General features: G+C 42.0%; 1 protein-coding gene across 1 annotated transcript in view; it reads right to left on the bottom strand.

Moving 5' to 3' along the window:
• GUCY1A2 (guanylate cyclase 1 soluble subunit alpha 2) overlaps positions 1 to 21,369 on the bottom strand; it is a 141,315-nt gene extending 119,946 nt beyond the window's left edge. The window contains exons 1-3 of the mRNA XM_027677300.1: positions 21,103 to 21,369; positions 5,392 to 5,453; positions 4,782 to 4,903 (exon numbers count right to left, since the gene is read on the bottom strand). Of these exons, the coding sequence (XP_027533101.1) occupies positions 4,782 to 4,903; positions 5,392 to 5,453; positions 21,103 to 21,369 (451 nt within the window). The remainder of the gene's footprint in view (positions 1 to 4,781; positions 4,904 to 5,391; positions 5,454 to 21,102) is intronic.
• Positions 21,370 to 22,619: the final 1,250 nt, after the last annotated feature.

The following is a 22,619-nucleotide window of genomic DNA, read 5'->3' as shown; positions in this document are numbered from 1 at the left end:
TATCTCCCTGATGGGACAGGGCTCTGGGCTGGGATTCCACATAGCTTATCACCAGGGGATTAGGGAATCCTTGCTGCTGTGCCATATCATCCTCCAAACAGAAGATGCCCAGAAAGATACTCACTTAGAAATGACAGACAAGCAAAGTTCTCACACCACTCTCAGAAGCAAAAACAAGAGAAGGAGCATTATTAACCCATTAGTTAAGAATGCCTAACAAGAAAAATTCTTGCAGTATACTTGAGACCACATGCAGAGCTAACTTAGCAGCCATTGACATATGCCATGCTTTTTTTAAGGAAAATGAGGTAATTGTAGTAAAATTTAGGAGCCAAATTTTTATAAGAGATGAAAAAGAAATCTGTTATATAAATTAATTCTTTGAATTAAAAAAATGGAAGAGAATGTTTTTTTGTATCTTAAGCAATGGCAAGTCAGGTAAGATTATTTCTCTAGGCCTCACTGCTGAAACAGTGCATTTGTAATTTTGGGCTGTGTGACCAAGGTGTTGCAAGTGTTATTTATACTGTATATCTAGCACGGTGCTGCAGTACATGCAATTTAGATATAGTAGTCTAATACACAAATGGGCTTTCAAAGACAACAATTCCATGTCATTAAAGATTGGGTAAGAACAGCTACTTCTCCTTTGCAAATTCTGTACAACAGCTCTTTTTATAAGTATTTATGAATTTAGGTTACTTTTCATTAGTTTTACTATCAAAGTTATAACAGATTAGAGTTCCTCAGAAAGATGCGAAGAGGCTCCAAAGGAAATATAGATGCTGTTAAAAAGAAGATAGGTAACTGCTGTAATGAAACTTTTCCTTTTTTTTTTCTGTGAAGGATTGAAGAGTGAAAAATAGTTCATGTCCATAAAGGTTACATTAATTGCGTGCAGTGTCTGAAAAGAGTGTTTGGAGGAGGTGAGGTGAAGACTGTACAATTTTTATCTGGCTTGTGCATTTGAGAAATATCATGTGATACGTCAGAAGTACAGAGTGGGGTTCAAAAATGGAAACTCCGAATTCGCTACTGCTTTGTAAAGCTCAGTAGCACAGACCTTGGAATATCTGCCAAAAAAATAAATAGGAGACAGGTCATGAAGACTTCATGTCCTAAAATAAATTCCTTACAGTAGTAATCACAGACCAAGAAAAAAAGTTTTCATCCTTATATTCCTGTTGCCAAAGTTTTAATTTGCAACTACATGAAGTTTTTCTACTTTATTCTGACCACAATTAAGTAAAAATGCACACTCAAATCTTACATGAAATCAAATTATTTTAAATTATGAGGACAAAAGCACTCCCAAATGAGATTTGCTGCCATTGCTCAAAATGCTGAATGTACCAGTGGTATGAACATGTCTTTACTTCAAGAAGGTTAAAATCTCAATAGCACTGACATATAGTTTAAAGGATTTAAAAAATCCTGTTATCTCCATTATACAGATGGGAAATTGAAGCATAGAAAAAATAAAAACTTGACCAAGGTCAAATAAGAAATCTCTTCAGATACAATTTTTCTCTCTAACATACCTCAGTATAAATTTATAGTCACCTAATAGAGAAATGTGGTAGTCATCTACATAACATGCTTCATTATAAGAATCTTTTTCTTATCATTATTTCTAAAATAAGTTCAAACTAACACCATCAATCTGCTCTGAACGCAATTTGGCTAGCCAGCTAAAAGCATTGTCTGTGACAACAGAATAGAATATACCAGTGCATATTGTTTGAAATACTTTATTTTCCAACTAGAAACTTTCTAAAGGCTCCCTTTAGAAGCTAAGATGGCTTTTCTATGTTTACCAACTTCCAATGTATTGTCAATTGATTTTCCCTTGGATGATAGGACTGGGGCAGTGATCATCAGTACTTGGCACAAGTGAGGCCACACGTCAAATCCTGTGTTCAGTTTTGGGCCCCTCACTACAAGAAAGACACTGAGGTGCTGGAGCAAGTCCCGAGAAGGGCAATGAAGCTGAGGAAGGGTCTGGAGCACAAGTCTTATGAGAAGCAGATGAGGGAGCTGGGGTTGTTTAGCCTGCAGAAAAGGAGGCTCGGGCGAACCTTATCACTCTCTACAACTACTTGAAAGGAGGTTGCAGCCAGGTGGGGATCGGTCTCCTCTCCCAGGTTACAAGTGACAGGACAAGAGGAAATGGCCTCAAGCTGCACCAGGGGAGGTTTACATTGGATATTAGAGAAAATTTCATCAAGGAAAGGGTTGTCAAGTGCTGGAACAGGCTGTCCAGAGAAGTGGCTGAATCACCATACCTGGCAGTATTTAAAAGACATGTAGATGTGGCACTCAGGCACGTGGTTTAGTAGTGGACTTGGCAGTGCTGGGTTAACAGTTGCATTTGATGATCTTAAAGGTCTTTTTCAATCTAAAGGATTCTATGATTCTATGTTTCTATATGCTTATGAAGGACACTCTAAAACTGTGCATGCACCAATTAAAGAGAGCAGAGTCCCTCATAAAGCTGTCCGGACTATTTTTGAAAGGATAAAAAGTTAAATTAAATCTTCCAGCCTCCGAAGCTGTCATCATAAGGGAAGGCTGTATGATTGATCTGGTGTCAGACATGGTTCACAGCATGTGAACATGATGGACATGGTTCCCTTTAATTACAGTGGATTAAAGCAGGAAGAGTTCTGTTGATGTCTAGACTTGTAGCAGGAGCAACTTAGCAAAGAGACATGGAGAATCCTTCCACTGCAGGAAGACAGTGACACACTTTAGTCATGACTTGACAAGAGGAAAATTGCAGTATTCATACATGATAAATCACATGCACCGAGCTGAGTGTACAGTTTGCAGTACTTTCCTGTAAGCAGTGTAAGCACCAGGACCACAGTGTGAAGCATCTGTTCACAGTCTTCCAAGCTGACTAATGATCTCAGCACTTGCAGTCTTCTGATGAATAAGGAATGCCAAATGACTGTTTCAGAGCTGGTTAGAGGGTCAGGAGAGGTGAATCATGTTGGCATTATCTAAGGTCAGAGAGCAGAAGTTGCTTCCAAGCATCTTTATGAAAACACTTTCTTCCAGCCCTAGACAGCAAGTGATTCTTACTGCTCATATAAAGAAACTACGAGCCAGATTTGGTTCAACAGTTTTTCTAGCCTTCATCACAGTCAGATTCACGCTTGCCTCCTGCCTCAGCAATGCCAATTGCTCTAGGTACACGCCCCAGTGGTTACATCCTTCTTCCATAGAGGCAGCTCTCACCAATCCTTATTCAACCAGAAAAATAACTGCATATGTGAGAATTAATTACGCAGCCTCCATTAATTATTTACCTGTTGTGATAGGAGCTACAATTAAAATAAAGAAGCTGGGTTTACTGCTCATTCCCTTATGTTCCTGTCCTAGATAGGGAGAAGTATTATTTTTAAATTGTCTCAGTGTTTTGCTCACATTGAATTTTTTTTTGGTAAAAAGTCAAATTCATTCTTCAAGAAGTGAGCTTTTCCAAGAATAAGTGTCTTCAAACTAATTTTCAACAAAGTCAAATGTAATAATTCCCAAGTCAGTAATGCTTAGACGTTATCCCTACATTTTGATCCCAAAAATCCAATCTGCCCTAATACGCATGCACTGTGAGGATACCACTGAAGAAACAGGTTGCATGTTACTCAGCCATTCTAAGGTACTAGGGCTAATATATTGATTTTAAAGCACTATAAAGGTGAAAAAGTATTCATAGCTGTTTCTTAGAACACGTACTTTGTATCATAATAAAATAAGTACTGAATGTCTAGTTTTGTTTCTTATAATATTAATATGCACCTGATAACATGAAAACTCTCTGCTTTGCATGAGTCCTGCCTTATCACTCATAGCATTTGCTTTGGAGAATTAGCATTCCATTATTTTAAAATACAAAAAGGTAATTAACCCTGGACACATTTACAATTTAATTTGTTTTAAATTCCCTCCATGACCAAACACGCAAAATACCAAGTACCATCTCTTCCGAGCAGCATTTACAGGCACGCAGAACATCCCTGACAGCACCTAGCATTTTGCGGAATAAGGCACTTGATTCAAAAAAAAAGAATTTTGAATGTCAGTGAAACACAGTCATCTCTCAGCTAAACATTTGCTGTTTCACAGAGCGTACCAAGTCTGTTTAACAGTTTGTGATAGAATAGACAGATATGCAATGCATATACCTCCAAAAGGATTTTAAGTCAGCAGGATACAATGGCCCAGACCAGAATGTGAGCAGAGTATCACCTCACCATATTCCCTGACATGGAAGTTAAATTATATCTTAAATTATCATACATGGCCAGATTTCAGTGTTGTGCTTCTTGCTGATGAAAATCTCTCTAAGATTCCAGAATGTTTTATGTCTCAGCTACATCCTACTCTGTGTTTCTCAGGCCCTCTCTCCACCAGGCTCACAGATGATAAAAGTATCTGTTGTTCTGCAGAATCCCTATAAAAACACTTAAGATAATTCCAAGGCCTGCCCAGAAGTAAGTCTATTTGCACTGAAAGCCTTTGAAACTTCTATAATCACTAGGTATTGCACAATACACCTTCACTGGCTCCACTGAAAATCAGTCTGGATTGTCTCAAAGGCTCAAAATGTAGGTGGAAAAGGAGAAAAATGTAGTAACGGTGCACTGGTATGTAGCTGCCCGCATCCTAAATTTCCTTTGTCAGACCAAAAATTTCTTGTTTCATTGTTGCCATTACGACAGGTGGTAAATTTCCTTTCAATGAAAGGAAACAAATTCCCTTGAAAAAATACATACCAAGTATATTAGCCGTACACTGGAGAATTCCTGAGACATCCTCAGTTTCTTCATTGCCAGAGCAGTCTGTATAGGAGCATCTATTTGATATATTGTGAAAATTCTTCTCTGCATCCCTGTAACTACAGAAAAAAAAATGGTAATAAAGTTATAGCATCTCCTTATACAAATGCAAACTCAACAAATGTATTTCAGAAGTGAAAGGGTTTAAACTTCTCAGTGATGGACACTTTTAAGATTCAGCTGGACAGAGGGCTGGGCTATCTTGTCTAGACCATGCTTTTACTAAGAAAGGTTGCACTAGATGATCCTTAAGGTCCCTTTCCAATCTGGTATTCTATTATTCCATGATTGAAAAAAATTGCCTATTCTCCTTCTTTAAGAAACATTACAGTTCATTAAGCAGTCACCTTCTGATGGGATTGTATAGAAGCAAGACTGAATAGATGTTTCTCATTAATGTCCCAAGTATGTATTGCTACTTCAAAGCACCTCTAAGACTTAGAGAGAAAAAAATAAAATTAAAAAGCTTATCATAAAAGGCTGTGACTTGGGAGGCACAGAACAAAACATTACCATGCACCTTTCACTATGTCACATTAACACTTACCCAATAACTTGATGCTCAAAATACTGCAGTGTCTTTTGAAGAGTTTGCCGAATAGTCTGAGGCTAGGGAAGAATAATTTAAAGTGTTGTGAGATTAGGGAAGTATAGCACAGTTCAACTAACAGATCTTTTAACACACTATTTTTCTCCAGTTTTACTCCTCTTCATCTTCTAACTGCCATACACCCAAAACAACAATGGATATGAAATATTATTATTCATTCCTTGTATGTTACTTCATTTAAACAGGAATGAATTTTACAATGTGACATAATTAATACTGCTTATGACTAGCTGCACATAACAAAGGAACCACTTCACTATCAGCTCTCAAAAACTATCACCCACCAATTATCTCACTAATTGAAAATAATTTGAAATAGTCTGCCAGAAAATGCTATTATTTTGTGATGAAAGTATCACCAGGAAAAGACATTGAGTTTTTAAACTCTATATGCTCCCTGGGGCATTTTGTAATAAAGAACATTAAAAGATGCAATTTATTATGGCTTACTTTCCTGACAAGCTATGACTCTTCAGTCATCTTTCAAATTATCAGGAAAGTCAAGTTCATCAAAAGAAAATCATGACATACTTCAAGCATTTCTATGCTATTTCATTTTAATAGATGTTCACCAAACTACATGTGCATTAATGTTTTTATTTGTATTATTAATACTACTACAGTGTTCACCAAAATACTTATGTGCATATATGTGTTTATTTTCTGAATTACTACTGTTGCTAAGGGTGTTATTATTTTGAATGAATTCATGAGAGACCTTTGGGAAAATAAAGCAAATGTGATATCCATGACATTCTCTTTTGAATTTTCCAAGTCACTTTTGGCAAAACATTCTTCTTCCAAAATGACTATTTTGTATGAAATCTGAGAGATTTATAAACCAAAATCATCTCTGAAAGTCTCAAATTTTGTGCACTGACCTACAGATTCAGCAGTTCAAGAGCTGAGCTTTCTACCTACTCTTACTCATGAGTTTGCAGAAGGAGGTATCTGTTCTGACAATAGCAGGAAGAAAACTGTGTACACCAGGCTATGCTAGGTTTGTACAACTGCAAAAACTTCTTTTCTAATACTAAACTACAAAAAATCATCTACCCTTCTAAATTCAAGTGTATGGAAATGCATGCACTTAACAAGTGCATAAGAGGGCTTGTAAGAAACATGGGGACAAACTTTTTGGCACGATCTGTTGCGATAGGACAAGGGGTAATGGTTGGAAACTAGAAGAGGGTAGATTTTAACTAGATATAAGAAAGAAGATTTTTATAATGAGGGTGGCGAAACACTGCAATAGGTTGCCCAGAGAGGTGGTAGGTGACCCATCCCTGGAAATATTCAAGGTCAAGTTGGATGGGGCTCTGAGCAACCTGATCTATCTGAAGATGTCCCTGCTCATTCCAGGGAGGCTGGACTAGATGACCTTTAAAGGTCCCTTCCAACCCAAGCTATTCTATGATTCTGTGAACAAAAACAAGCTCAAAATAGATGCAAACCTTGAAAGAGGTTTTTCTTGTTAACTCTGTTGCAGATAATTACTTTACTTCTCTGTGGGAGCTCAGTTACCTGTGCCAAAAGGCTTTAAAAGTTACATGTTCTCTTGTAAAACACAATGGAAGCACCACAGGAATGAAACTATCACACATCAAAAAATTATCGCCTTCTCAGGGGTACAGCAGGTGTTGAAGTCCTTAGGACTAATGGGCTACACATGTATTTCATGGCATGTTCTCACAGTGAATCAGAAGCTTTCTTGTACTCAGCAGGCAGAAAAATCCACTCCACACATAGAAAATATGTATTTTCCCACACCAGCAACAAAGCAAAGCAAAATCGCTTTAAGCAAAGAAGACCAGCGAGTTGCCTTCTCCCATCTCCATACAGCGTCTCCCTCAGCCCCACTCCCTACATACAAAACATTAGTACTCCTCTGACATGAAATAGGGAATAATAAAAATGTTTGACTGCTAAATTAAAGCTCCCTTCTGGTTCTCCCAAAGTGCTTTTACAGCAACATGGCAGGCAATATGGAAGGCAGCAATGTCTGGTATGACAGCAGAGAGGAAGGAAAACAGCTTTTTGTTTTCTCAGGAAGTTTTGCAGCTTACAGCACCTGAGAAATGGATTGTTTTTGCCTTTCTCATTTCTGATACACAGATGCTGCACCCCTTACCCAGGAAGAAATGGTTTTGAGTACCTCAGGATTTAACCGTACAAGCAATTTCCTAGTCCTGAGCTTATTTCATCAGTAAATCCCCCTTCTTCTGCAGTGTTGAATGGAAAAAAAAAACATAGCCCATGTTAACTTTCTCTTCTGAAAACTAAATCGACTGCCTAGCGGTTGTCTGAAAATTTCATACAATCCCATGAACTCATACCCCTTTTCACTGGCAACTCCTATCAAATCTTGGAAATTAAATACAGACAAAAACAGGATTTACTATTAAAACATGAGTCATAAACAGAGCTCTATGTAATGTGCTCAGAGCCAGTATGAAAACTGATCTGAGGAGTCAAAAATCTTTTTTTGTCTCTGACATGAATTATTATGGCATGTTGCTGTGCACAGTTAAAAAGCCACTATTCTCACCTTCTCAGTTTGCCATATTTCATTACTGGTGAATGTCATTTTGCTGTAGATGTAATTCTGTAACCAGAGCCATGACTAAACAAAACAGTGAGAAGAGATATGACACCTGCTTACAGCTGCTTACAAGGGCAGTTTGGTGTATTACTTCTTCCATTACTGACAGTGCATTGCCCATGAGAGAGAGAATGAGCAGGAAAATATTTCCACATTTTTTCTGTATCCAATAGCAAAACTGGATGGAGGCAAAATAGTTAAACCTTCTCCTGGAAGCATGACACACATCAGCTCTCCAAGAAGCACAGTTCTGTCACTCAGGGAAGTAAAAGACAGCTTTTAACCATACACCTCCTCCACTGCAATGTAAGTCTGTGCCATTCAGGTACCCAGTGACACTTATTTACTGGAGAGGTTTTAAAGCTTCATGGCCACTTAAAATGAAAGATTTAGTGTAAATGTAAACCAGTGACTGATACCTAAACAATTAAATGTCAACAATTCCTTTGATTAGAATGATTTACTAATATTTGGTATGCATTACAAAAGTAATAATCACATCAGTTTCATGTTTCTAAGGGCAAATCAAAGACAAATTACTGCTATTGTTAACTGTAAATTAATCCAAGGATTGTCATACCAGATCACATCCAAACTCCATATGGAACGACAATGCATAAGTTAGAAGGGAACACTGAAGATACTCAGACTGACCTCTTGCATGGCAGAGAACACAGAACTTCCCGAAACTAATTCTGAATTCAGACATCAGGCCATGGTTAACCCTAATGTGTCAGAATAAACTGTAAAACAAAACTGAATCAATGATTCATACAGGTTTGAAGAAACCTCTGTGGGTTTTCTAGTCCAATCTCCTGCTCAATGTATTTGAGTTACAGCTGGTTGCTCAGGTCATTCTCCAGACAAGTTTTGAGTGTCTCCAAGGACAGCAATCCCACAACCCCTCTGGGAAACCTGTGCCAGTGTCTGAACATCCTCATGACATTTCACATTTTTTTTCTTAATTCTGATTTTAATTAAGAAGCTGATCTTCCAGCTTTGCTGCCTCTCATCCTTCTTCCACTGTGCATCCGTGTGGAAACCCTGAACAGTCAACTGTAGATTGAAACCAGATACCCCCAAAGCTCTCTCTTCAGAAAAGCTGAATAGACGTAGCTTCCCTAGCCTCTCAGATGTCCCACACTCCATCCCTGACATCCTGGTAGTCTTCTGCTGGCCTCAGTAGCAATCCCTGAAGGGTATGCAGAGTTGATTGGTTACTAATTTGACTTTGTGACTCTAATGGCCACCTTTTGAGCCCTAAGGTCCAGTCAATATTCCATACACCTTATCATGCACTTAAGCAGTCTGTATCTCACCAGTTTGGCTCTAATGGCAGTACAGGAGAACATGTCAAAGACTTTCCAACAGTCAAGGTAGACAATATTCCTTCATCATTGAGCCAGTCATCTCATTACAGAATTCAATCAGGTTGGTCAGATACAATCCATCCTTGATAAAGAGTATAAATTTGGCTGTTCCCAATCACCATCTTATTGTCCTTTTTTGTGCAGAAAAGACTTCCAAAAGGACTTTCTCCATAACCTCCCCATGCATTGAGGCTGATTGGTCTGTAGTTCCCTGGATCTTCCTTGTCCTTCTTGATGTTGGGTGTGACACTTGCCCTTTTCTAGTCATCAAGTCCCTCCTGTGACTGGAGTGAGGGAGACTTGGAGTCTTTCCTATCTCCATCCCTGCAGGTTCAGGTAGAGCCTCAATATCCCTCGAGGGTATCCTGTGACTGCTTCCAACTTATGTTGATATCTTTTTCTGCATTTGAACAAATTAACTGTTCTGGTGCTTTGAGGAGAGTGTCAAGGGGCCCATGAAGCTCAACCAGCCTCTTGTACCTATTCCCCCTACAGGCTAGTTTCCCATTGGAGCCTGCCAAAAAGACCTATAAAGAAGCCAAAATCTGCTCTCCTGAAGTATGAGTCCACTTACTTGTCTTTCCCACCCCTCTCAGTGTTTTGAACTCCAGCATGTCATAATCACTTTTGCCAGTGATGCTTCAGCCTTTAGACCTTCAACCAGTTCTTCCTCGTTTGTGAGTAATAGCTCCAGCAGAGTATTCCTACCTTGTCAGCTCACTGATCATCTGCATTTAGAAACCATCTTCAGCACACTCCAAAAATCTCCTGCATTGCTTGTGTTCAGACCTATTGCTCTTCTAGTGGATTTGGAGTTGGCTCAAGTCCCCCATAAATAACAAGGCTTGCCATTTCAAAGCTTCATCTAGTTGTCTAAAGGCTTCCTCTGCTTTCACTTCTTGACCAGATAGTGTGCAGCAGATGTACCACCCCATCACTCCTGCTCATCTGTCTTCTGCTCCTGACTCTCATGCTCTGGGCCACCTTGGTCTGTTCAAAGGACTTGCCCACTCACTGCTGCCACCTCTTTGCATAGAGTGCAGGTCCTGCTCCTCAGCTTCACAGCCCGGCCTTCCTGAAAAGCCTGTGTCTATCTCCTGCAGAACTCACATCCTGAGAGCCCTTACACACAAGGATGTGTGAAATCCCACAGGAGGTCCAAGCTCAGTGGCAGCACAGGGATGTCTAATGCCACCTTTTTGCTACCCATGCTGCCTGTGTTTGGGCACAGGCACTTGAGATGGGCTGCCAGTCATGCTGCTTTCACGAGGGAAGCACAAGGGCCTCTTCCATCTTTTGCTCACTCTTCAGAGAACAAACACCCTTTCACAACAAACATATCTTGAAACCTCCCTCACAAGGTTGTGCAGCCAGTGAGAAGAGACTTCGCCTCACTTTGTCAGATGAATGCCATTCTTGCTCAGCAGTCCTTGCTCCTCAGAGGCTCTTCCATGTCCATGGAGATCAAAGCCCTGCCCTGCTAGCAACACCATCAACAGAGCTACAGACTGCCTTACTAGATGTGCCTGCTACAACCAGAGCCTTTCCACCCTCACTAGCCAGATCAAGGAGACACCAACTGGGCACCCACACCCTTTGCCCTTGCACTCAAAGCCATGTAGTCACCCCTGATACTCTCCAGGACTCCCCTGGCTCTATCACTGGTGCTCACAGGGATGAGCAGAAGGGGTCATAGTCCAGGAGACAAACCAGCTTTGACAGCCTCTTTGCAACACGTATGTGTGAGCTCTTGGCAAGCAGCAAACCTGAGACAGCAAGGCAGGCTGGCAGATGAGTGCCTCTGTCTCTTCAGGAGAGAGCTTCTGATACCTACCACCCTCCTTTTCTTGAAGCCTCTAAGAGTTGAGGCTCTGCTCATCTGCTTCATCCCAAGGGAGGTCATCTCTTCCACCTTTTCCTAGGGCATTTTACCTTCTCTGTAACTGCTGAAATCACAGGTGGAAAAGAGGCCCTAGTTGTGTTGCCAGAAGTAACAAACCTCCAACCTCCTCCACCTTGGGAGTTTCCACCTTTGACTCTCAAAGGTTATCTCTGTTTTTCTCGCCTTCCTTTCAACATGGAACTCAGTTTCTTGGCTCTGCAGGGTGTCTGGAAAGACCTGTCCATCCTCCCTAATGTGTACAGCCTGCTCACTATCTACTACAGCTCTTCCACCTGGCACTTCAGTGCTATGACCAGAGCACACAGCTGTTGACAGTAATCCTGACGGTGGCAGCCCTGCCATGACAGCCACTGTCACTCCACCAGCTGCCAGAGTTTACAAGATGCACTCCTAAAAAAACCTGCCTTTCTTTCTAGATCTCACCTTGCTTTCCAGTAGCACAAAACCAGTTCAAGTCCTGAAGATAGAGGAGTAATAACTCCTCAAAACCACTTCTGTGACTAACTGGAGAAAATATTTATGAAGATATTTGTCTAAATGAACTTGAAATATTTCTAAATTTTTATTTTTTTTTAACTCAGACAATTTCCTCTGAAAATGGATTTTAGTTTAAACATTGTGTACATTTTTTTCTTTTTCTTAGTTCAATTTTCCCTTCTTGCAGATTCATTGCCTCAGTTTTGCAGACAAAGGAAAAGAACTTCCACTTTAATTGCATCCCTTGTTATAAATGTCTTTCCTAAGGCAATCAAACATAAGCTTTCCAATCTTCTTGGAGGACAGAGACTTTAGCCTATTCCCTAGCCATTTTCTGTTGCCTGTGAAATGTCTTTCACTTGATTGCAACACCTTCAGAAATAAATGGTAGCGCTCATCTGCCCAACTGTAGGCACCCAAAGTGATTCATTTCATCCTACAGCTGGCATCTAATACGTGCCTGAGGACTCAGTCTTTATAAATACCCATTTCTTTCTTTTGTCTAGAAAAGACATTGAGTGATTGCTTTAGACTTGGACATCTTTTAATGTTTAAGTGAGGACAGACAAACCCCACCCTGAGGTGACAGAACTCCACACAGTATCCCAGATGACTCAGTCTAAATTTACATAAATGCAGTTTCGAATTCTCCATCCCATTCCTTCTGCATCCTAAGAATATCTAGACAAGATCAGGGAAGAAAGAGACTCTATGGAACAGGGAGGTCCAGAGCCAAGAGAGCAGCCCAGTAAACAGACAATTCCTCCTTAACCCTAACAAATTTTCAAAGATTTTTCCTTGTAAAAGCTAAATGGCTCCTAGCTGAGCATCAGAAGAGCTCCAGCAATCATGCTGTTAAAAACCTGAGTGCTTAAAATTTGAAACAGGGAAGTTGAAGCACCGAAGAGCATAACAGGCTCAGTTAGAAATCACTTTGTTTCTATCCAAATTTCTTCAAGTCTGTCAGGTCAGGAGGCTCCTCCAGTCTATTGCCCTGGGGAGTTGCAAAGGCCTTCTTAGAGGAATCTGCACCTCTGCATACAGGAGAGGCAGGATACCATGGATCCCAGCCAAATCAGCACTTTGAAGCTGAAAGTTATAAATGCTTCAAACTTGAAGAGTTCAATCACAAACTCAGCAGATGCGTAAGACTTCAATTGCCGGTTCCACTGCTGGTGATCATTCATTAATGAAAAACTTTTTGTTTTTTCTATATTTCAAAACCAATTTTAGTCAAGTCTTTGTGCATAGGTGATTACAGATCTCTAAGCACACATGAGCAGGTGTGCATCTGGCCCATCCAAAAGAAGATAAATGGCAAAACAGTAATTTTTAGAATGGGTATTTTTAATATTTATCCCATGATCATGTACGCAGTGAAAAACTGTTCTCTCCCTGTCCTTCTGGTCACCAAAAATATTGAATTAAAGTGGTTTTAAAGAAAGAATCAAGGCTCCAGCTGAAGACAAACACTTATCAACATTCCTAAAGTGTCAGGAGTGGAGAGATAAGCATTGAAATTGATGCAGTTAGGGAAAAGCAGAATGCAAAAAGAAAAGGAAGGCTCCTTTGGCATCCAACAATTTTCTGATGATGCAGAAAGGAGGAAGGCCTCCTAGCAGGTCCTGCACAGCCAGGATCCCTCCCTTTCCCACTCCCAATAGCTGAAGAATGGAACCAAAGGGAACAGACAGAAATCAGAAATGGAAAGCAGAGTCTCAAAATAAGCACTCATCTGAAAATATAAAAAGTAAATAATCTTTGGGGGGTTAATTTCAGTCTTTCTGATAATATGATCAGAAAAAAAATACAGTTTTGCTCTCTGGCTTCTGAACACTTAGGGTGCACTCATTTTTTCTCTGCAACTATATGAGCTAAAAATGTATTTTTTCTTCATGAACACCAGCTTCCCAATTCCACATGTTTGTAGTTTAGATAAAAGCACCAACTCCTTGCAGATTTCCATGACTAGCACCAGATTTGGTATCAAGAGAGGATGATGCAGAATCCCCAGGAGGGAACTCTTTGGGTATACAGGGCAGGATGACTGACAGTTGGAGGCAAAACAAGCTGCCCTGCAACAGCTCACGATGATCCAGATGGGACCAGGCGAGGATGAAGTGCCTGAGCTCAGTACCACTGTCAGATTAACCTGAGACCATTCTGCTCCTCAGTTCACGCAAACAGGGATACTCTTCACAGAGAAATACTTGTGCACATTTGAGAAAATGCCCTTAATTTAATAAATAACATTGAGACTAATAATTTTACCCAATACTATGTCATAGCAACAACAATGCAAACACTGTGAAGAAATAAAGCAGAGCTAAATAATAATTAGAAATTATAACTTCTGCATCCCCAGCTGCCTTTCAACTAGAAGGATCACAGACATTATGGATGGAAATTGCCTATTAGATCATCTAGTCTAACTCCTTGACAGTGAAGGATAAATATCTCAGGGTGCTAGCCCTTATAACACCGTCTGCGATCACTTTGTTCATCTTTGAATTTCCGCCATGCCTGAAATGGATAGAAGATCTGTTCTGTGCTGCAGAGAAAATGTGTTCAGTAGGTAAGAATGTAATAGATGATATACCGCTAATATTATATGTTCATCTTTTCATGAAGCTAACATCTACTACATAATAGTGTACACTGTATAATAATCGGTGCTACTCCAGCATATTGATGGGAAATGAAAGCCTTTACATGTCAGTCCTTCTCAAGGAATATCTTCTGCTGAGACAGAGAAAGAACCAATTTCCCCAGTATAACTGGACCTAATTTCATATGCAGATCTGCAAAGGTATTTATCCCTTTGAAACCTATGGACAATCCACAGAATTTTTGGTTTCAGTTTAAAACTCAGTCTGAGAATTAGCAAACAGACACATCTAGAAAGAATCTGGATATGAGATGGAACAATTTCTTTTACTCAAAGCACTTTACAGCAGCCTTTAACAATAGCACAAGAGGTAGAAGGAAAATGAGGGATTTCCTCTGTGTTAACATTACATATTTTACCAGAGTACACCCAATCACTGCGAGGTGGTAACTGGCTCTGCTCACACAGTTTCAAATGAAGGACATTCACCTTCATTTTGATGTAGTCATGAGGGCACACTGCTTTTTGAGGGGTATATATTAATGATCATGACATTCTCATCTACTTTATGTCTTTCTCTATCTGCACCTGGACACTTTGGCCAGGGGACAGGCAGAGAAGTTCAAAACAATTTAGATCAATTTTGTGGGATTAACACTGGTGCTGGTATACTCTGGTTTGTCAGCCCGCGGGTCAGTTCTGTCTGTGGGCAAGCCTGTTCTTCTGCAGGGATATGCTCACAGCTTCCAGGCAGCAAAGATGCCTGCAATGTATGTATGTTACTGAGACACATTTTTTTCCGAAGCACTGTAGGGAAGTTAAGATTTCAGCCTAGAACTGCACAAACATTAAGAAACCCAATATTGCTATGATCAGTCTAAGCACTAGATGTCAAATATTAAAATTCACCCTCAATGAAATGACCTCTAGGTCAATACTGCAATACTTCAATGCTGCAGGCCTTCTGGTGCAGCTAAATTTTTTTAATATTTTATTTGCCAAGGCTGAATTTTCCTTGCATGAGATATTAGAATACTGAACAAGACAAACAAACAAAACCAACTATGATGCTTATATTGATTAAAGTTTTCCAGAATGATCTCGTTTAAGACACCACAATTCTATTTCATGCTATGAAATAACAGATTGACTGGCTATTGACTGCTCATGTGACTGTGTTTATAAATGAATTTACTCTCTGTTGAGTTGAATGATACAAAGCAAAAGTCTGATTTTATTATTCTTTAAAAAAAAAAATCATCCTGTTTGCCTGCTGGAATTGAAAGTTTCTCATTGGATGTGCCTTTCTTAACCACTTTCATGCTTCACACTCACATTCTTGAGAAGGATGTTACTCGTAAAGCTCATCCAGCCTGGGCTATCAGGTGAATAAGCTCATCACACCACTGATATGGATATCATTTGATGTTACCTTATTTCATTCATAAAGATAGGCAGAAGTCATTTCTACAACAGCAGAGCTTAGCTATACCTGGTGGGTTAATGTGAGTCATAAGGAGCTCAGAATACTCGTGCAAATTGTTTTCAAAAATCTTATGCAAAATCCATTTGCTACCTCTCCTTCTAGTGGCAGCAACTTGTTATAGCTTCTAAAAGGAGTAGCATTCCTTGAGACTGAGTGGTAGAAGTTTATGATGGAGCCAGGTTAGATATAAGCTGCTATATTGTAACTTCTCTGCCAAAACCCCACCTCCACTCACTGGAGGATTCACTTGCCATTAAGCAATTTGAAGTTACAGCAGTTCTGTGACATAAGTAATAGCCTACACAGTAACGTAAATGACTGCCTTTAGGTTCACTTTTCTCCCACTGTCAGGAGGAAGGCTGTATTCAAAAAGACAATTCTTGAATTCCAACTATTTGGCGGCATCCAGTAGCAGCTTCCTAAATTAAATAGGAAAAAATGTTCTTACTTTAATGTGTCTTCAACTGGGCCTTTAAAGAATAGCAGGAATAATTCTAGATGAACAGAAAAGTATACAGAAGTGATTTTCACTTAATAATGTTCATAGTTCAAGAGACACGTTACATAGACCACTGAGAAAATAAAATCAAATGTACATGTTAGTCAGTTTAAAGCTGTGTCATGCTGTAATTCCCATTACAGAAAGATCAGTACGGTGCTTGGGGGTATACAGTCTCCTCTAAATGAATGCCCAGTCACTCCCAGCTCCTCTAGGATAGTCCATGCCTCTTAGATAGGAGCAGAGTATTTGACTTTTCAAATCAGTGACAAATTATGTTTTTCTGATTTTGGTTCTATTTTCAGCCTGGTATTGGATACAAGTCAAGATAGAACTGGAGCAAATGTGAAAATTGCTGCAAGGAACTAGAATTCAGTAAGATACTAAATGGCATTTCTAAAGAATCAAGCTATGTCAACTGGTGCCAGGATACCATTCCCATATAGCAAAGTTCTTAAGGGCAGAAAAAAATTATTTTGATAATGAATAGCATATAGTATCATCTTTTCCAGTTATAACTAATCAAAATTTGTGTCATTGTGGGTGTAAAATTCATCCTTTAAAATGGAACACAGTAACAAAGCTGGAATCAAAAGTAAAATGTATCATTACATTTGCTTGTGATGTACATATAATTACTGAGTTATTTCTTAAAAACAAGGTTGTAAATCAACGTCCCTATTAGGTTCCCAACATTTTATTATTTATCTCCAATAAACTGAACCCAGCCCAGTTCTGTGTTTTGACAGCAGATGGATCAAGCTCCAGATTTTCCTGATCGGAGTGCATAACCAAAGACCCTTTGACAGTGGTTCAGATGAAGGAGGACAGAGGACATCTGTGCTCAGTCAAAAACATGGTTTAGGAACACCTCAGAATGGATAGGAGCTGCCTTCACAATTACGAGCTCAGCTTTGTGGGAACATCACAAGGATGAAAGGCTGCGAGAGGGCAGAGCCAAACGTGGGCCAATATGCATGGAGCACTGTTGGCCATGATCTCTTGAGCTGAAGGAGTCACAAGAGCTGTGTGTAACACCTGAGGTTTATTGCACTGAGCAGCCAAGTTTGGTCCCACAAATCATCTTCACACACTGGTGCTAAGCATTGCCCTGGCTCAGTACGGTTCCCCCCACCCTATGGGCTGGGGCACCTGCCTGTGCCCAGTTGTAGAGTCTTGACCCTCCTATTGTCAGTGCACCTGATTACTCAGCAAACTTGGTGCTTGGGGAGGTAGCAGGGCAGAAACTTGATGTGATGTTCAGTACATGCACGGTTTGTTGAGTGCAGCTGTGACAAAAAGCTGCCTCTCCTTGAGTTGCTGTTGCTCTGCCTCCCTGCCCAGTGCACCCTGTTTCCCAGATCTTCCCCAGCACAGCCAATGGCAGGGTATGTATGCAGGTCTCATCACTACACACTTTTCCTCAAAATACGCAGCTGTTTTGATGGAAGGTGAGCCCCATCATCCTCCTAGTTCTGGCTGTCATAAAAGAGAGGGTTTGCAGTAAGCAAGTTTCAGATGAACAATATCAATCCTTCACCCATCCGAGCATGTTCGGAAACATTTACAAACCCACAGGAACATAAAATGAACCTGTGCTGATTGTGGATCAGGTCCCTACATCCTCTAGTATAACAACTGCAGGAAAAAAATCTCCAAAAATCAATTTAAGAGAAAAGTTGCAAAATCATGTGCGCTAGAAAGTGCTAGAAGTTGTTCTATGGGAGCAAGTAGAAGGGGTTGCATTCACCCCTTGCTGCAACAGAGCAAGGTTCACTTTTCAATTTTTCCATGCAGTCCCACTAAAAGTGATATTTGTGCAAAGTCACACTTAGCTAAAATTGAGACTAAGATTACAAGTGATAAAAAATACAATAACCTATTTTCATTTTATTTTACTGTATTTACAAATACTTTATTACTGCACTTTATTCTACAGAATCTCTTACAGTCCAGCTGTACTAACTCATGAATGCATTGCACAGAAGATACTAATATGAAGATAGTAATATTTTCATACACAGTTTTGTGCTGCCACTCATAAGATGCAGCCTGCCTGCACAGCCTTCTTGCTGTTCTGCCTCACAGACACTCCTCTTGAGTACTCACCCCTCTTTTGCCCCTTGGATGCTTTTTCCTGCTCTGTTCAAGGCTCTCCACATGCCCAGAGCAGCTCTTCGTAGCCCCCCGCTACTGCCACATTGAAACTACATTGAGCCGTCTCTCCATGGCACAGTAGTATTAAACACAGTAGTATTAAACACACATACAGAATTTTTCCTCAGTGAAAGCACAAAAAAAATATTTTACTGAGGATTTTGATCCTCGACATTGCTGAAGGCAAGCACAAAACTAAGGCTAAGTATAAACATCAGGAACCTATAGCATCCTTCAACTGTTGGGATGGGGACAAATTACTGCTGCATTCATATTTAAAAAGAAAACATTAAACCTTGCAGGCTAGATATATAGTATATACATTTGTATGTGCATAAATATGTTTATACACTTAAGAGAGACCCATATCTATAGTATTATGGAATGAAGGTCAACCTACATCTATAAAAAAGTATTAAAGTTTTTTGTTTAGAAAGAACATCTGTCAACGCACCTTTCAAACTTGCCTTCTAATTTCACAAACAACAGAAATTAGTCCCATTTGACACCAATTTCAGAGGAAAAGTATGGTTTTTTATTTCTAATTAAAGTTATTCCTGATTTATACCAGCAGATGTGCAAAAATAATCAGATCCAAAGGGTTAGACATATGGCAACTAGACCTGTTGCATGAAGGCACATATTCAGTACCCCAGAACTCGGTAAGAATGCACCAAAATAACAATGCATCTGAACAGCAGTTTCTCTGAGGGAAAAATGAAAAGGCAGGAGATCTGGTTCTTTACTTATACCAGGACTATGACAACATAACCTTTTAGACTTAATGACATTAATTTGTGCCAAAATGTGCAAGATGGGAGTGAAGCAGTAGTTGCAATGCCAAGATAAAAAGGGAAATTTTAAGCAATGTGTATCACATTAAAATTTAAAAATAACATAGTTTTTTGGCAATAAGGGTTGCTATAATTACGTCCCAAAGAAACCATGGAAGCTGTTGTTTGGGACATCAAAACTAGGTTGGATGAAATTTTTGTATTCTTAAACAAAATTTCTCTGTGAGCAGGAAGGAAAGAGGACTATTAGATCTATCAAAGTTTTCCTCGTCTCTTAATTCAAAGAATGTGTTTATTTTGAAAACATATTTGAAAATTCACCACAGCTGTAAAACCGAAATTGTCTTTTATAGCAAGCTGGAGAAATACAAATACTAAGGTTATCTAAAAATACTGCACTGAGCTACTTCAGAATATTTCAAATATTTTGGGTAACACATGCTCTAATTATACCATTGTATCATTATCAAATTAAATAGCTTTTTTTTTGTACTAAAACAAGACAGGTCACCTTAGATATCATCTATTAATACCAGCATTACAAGACCAGATTCTCAGTGGAGAGGGAAAAAAAATCAATGGGAAAGAAAAGTCTTAACTTAAACTGGACGACTATTAGGTATGTAATGCACTGACTTCTCCCATGAAACAGGTTGTCTACTCCTATCCAGCCACTTAAACAAACACCAAACACAAAAGGGTATATTAAAATTAACACAAACTTATAGTTGATGGTGGTGAGACTAGTAATTAATTTCCAAAGGTGGCTAACAATAATGCAAAAAGATGATCCAATGCCACGATATCAGATACAGTTGTCCTGCAGATTAAGACTACTTGTTGCAAATAAGGTTTTATGCCTTAATACGTTAAACTGTTCCAGAGACCAAATAAGCATTCAGTTGCAGCTGAAACTTTATGCGGAAATTTTAGTGATGATCACAGAGGTATGTACAGGAGGGTAGCACAATTGCAATAGAAAGGCTGTAAAAGAACCTTCTATTTTACACTAATCTACCAGAACTCCTGAGACATGGATTTCAGTCTCACAAACTGATACTACCATATGTTACCGGATCAACCTGAATTCACTCCTTATTTTAGCACACGGACAATGGTTTGCAGACTCTCAGCTACAGGTGTAGCTATCCAGATAATCGTTAAGTCATGGATTTCAAAGTCCACTTTAAAGAAACTGATCTGTTAGGAATGTCTGCGCATCCAGGGGGCATAGGGAAATCTGTTGCTGAAATATTTCTGAACGCATAGCCAGAACTTTGCTTTACCCTATTCAGTACGGAGAAGCCCTACAAATGAAGTAAGTTCGCATCCCCTCGATGCTGAAGGAAGAATGGGCATGCCATGCATCACAGAGATGTAACTTTTTATATATTAAACAAAAAAAATGTTGCTAGAACCTGTGATAAGCACTTTACCATATTGCTTTCATTCAGAAAGGGACTCGGCAGAAATGATAAACCCAGCCAAGGCGGCAGCTGCGCCTAAGCGTGACTCCCGACCCGATTTCCAGCACCGGGCTGCCGGGAGCTGTACTCCCGCAGATTTTGCGGGGCTGGCAGCCGGTAGCCGAAGCGGGCACGGAGAGGCAGCGAGCTCCAGAGGCCTGGCGGGACCGCCCGGGAGGGGGGCGCGGGCACCGTCGCCTCTTTCCCGACAGGGACCCGACCCCGCGGGGCGGTCATGGGTCTGTGCGGGGTGCGGGCGGGCCGGGGCCAGGCGCGGGGCACTCACCGCGGGGGCCGTCAGGCGGCGGATGCTCTCGCCCAGTGAGTCCAGGTTGACCCGCCGGCGGCGCGGAGCGCGGCGCGCCCCGGCGGTGGCCGCGGCGGCGGCGGCGGCGGCGGCGGAAAAGGGGGTGTCGGCGGGGCCGGGGGGGCTGCGGCTGCCGTTCCAGCAGAGGCGGGACAGGGGACATTCGCCCTCCTCCTCGGGGCTCGTCTCCGGGCAGTCCGAGCCCAGCGAGCTGAAGGACTCCGACGAGATCTTGCGGCGGGACATGGTGCCGCGGGGCGGCGGCGGCGGTGCTCAGCGCGGGGCGGCGGGCAGCCGCGGCGGGCAGCGCCGAGCTGGGCGGCCGCGGGGACGGCCGCCTCGCATGGCCGCGGGTGCCCCTGGGCGGGCGAGAGGCAGCGGCGGAGCCGCCGCGCCGGGGCCGGCGCAGACCCCGCTCCGCGGTTCGCCGCGCCGGGCCAGGAGCGCGGGTGCCGCGCCGCGCCGCGTCGAGAGGCTTTAAAGCGGCGGCGGTGGCAGCGGCGGCGCCTGCTGCCCTCCTCTGCCTCGGCCGCCCGCCCCGCTCTCCCCTCCCCCGGCTCCCTCGCTGCTCCGCGGGGATCACGTGTTGTTTGGAGCCCTTTCCCCCTCCTCCTCCTCCTGCCGCCTCCCCCGCGCCACTCGCCTCCTGTCGCGCCCGGCCCCGCTTGCCGCGGCCGCCGCCGGCCGCGCTGCCCCGCTCCGGGGGGATGCCGGCACCGCCCGCACTGCCCCGGCAGCTCCCGAGGGGCGGGCCGAGGGCCGGGCCGGCGGCAGCCCACGCTCCCCCCGCCGCCGGCTGCTAGGAGGGCGGGAAGGGCGCTCCGCTCTCCACCCTGCACTGTGGAGCTGGGCGAAGGGGAAGGGGGAAAGCGCGTCGGTGGCCCCGCGGGGCCCCGCGGGGAGCGGCGGTGCTCGTGTAAAGGGCTGGACGATCCCGGCGTCCTCCCGGTGCGGCCGCCCTGGCCCCGCCGCCGCCGCCGCCCGTCCCGCCGCGGTGCTGGACAGCTCCCTGGCAGCTCCGGCAGCCGGGGAAGCCGGTCCGCGCTCCCTGCCTGCCGCTCACCGCCAGCGAACTTTTGGAATGGCATTCGTGGAGCTGAAGCTTAGAAAATAAATCGTTTTGAAAACCGGGAAGGCAGGATGCCGGCCACCAGCTTTCAGAGTCAAAAGTTCTTCTCATCCTTGTGCAAGCACTGCTCCTGCTAACACTGCGGGTCATGTCCAAAACAGAAAAGAAGAAACTAAATTCATTCTTCTGCTACAACCTTGGCAAGAGGAGAAAGGACTGGTTTAGAGGACCCAAAGCAGAGGAACTTGGATCCAGGATGACAACCAAGGTCTCTCCTTCCCAGCTTTCCCTACCCATGCTGTCAGTTTAAAGACACTTTAAGAGTTTCATGGCAATACTGATAACCCCATGTAGTTCTTCTCAGCAAAAATGCTTCAAGAAAATGTGATTTCAGCTGTAGTGGCTCGTCCTACCATCAAGGAAGACA

The sequence above is a fragment of the Neopelma chrysocephalum genome, unplaced genomic scaffold (genome assembly GCF_003984885.1).
Source record: "Neopelma chrysocephalum unplaced genomic scaffold, ASM398488v2 Primary Assembly neopelma1_43, whole genome shotgun sequence".
Taxonomy (NCBI): domain Eukaryota; kingdom Metazoa; phylum Chordata; class Aves; order Passeriformes; family Pipridae; genus Neopelma; species Neopelma chrysocephalum.
This window is presented reverse-complemented; position numbering and strand designations above follow the sequence as displayed.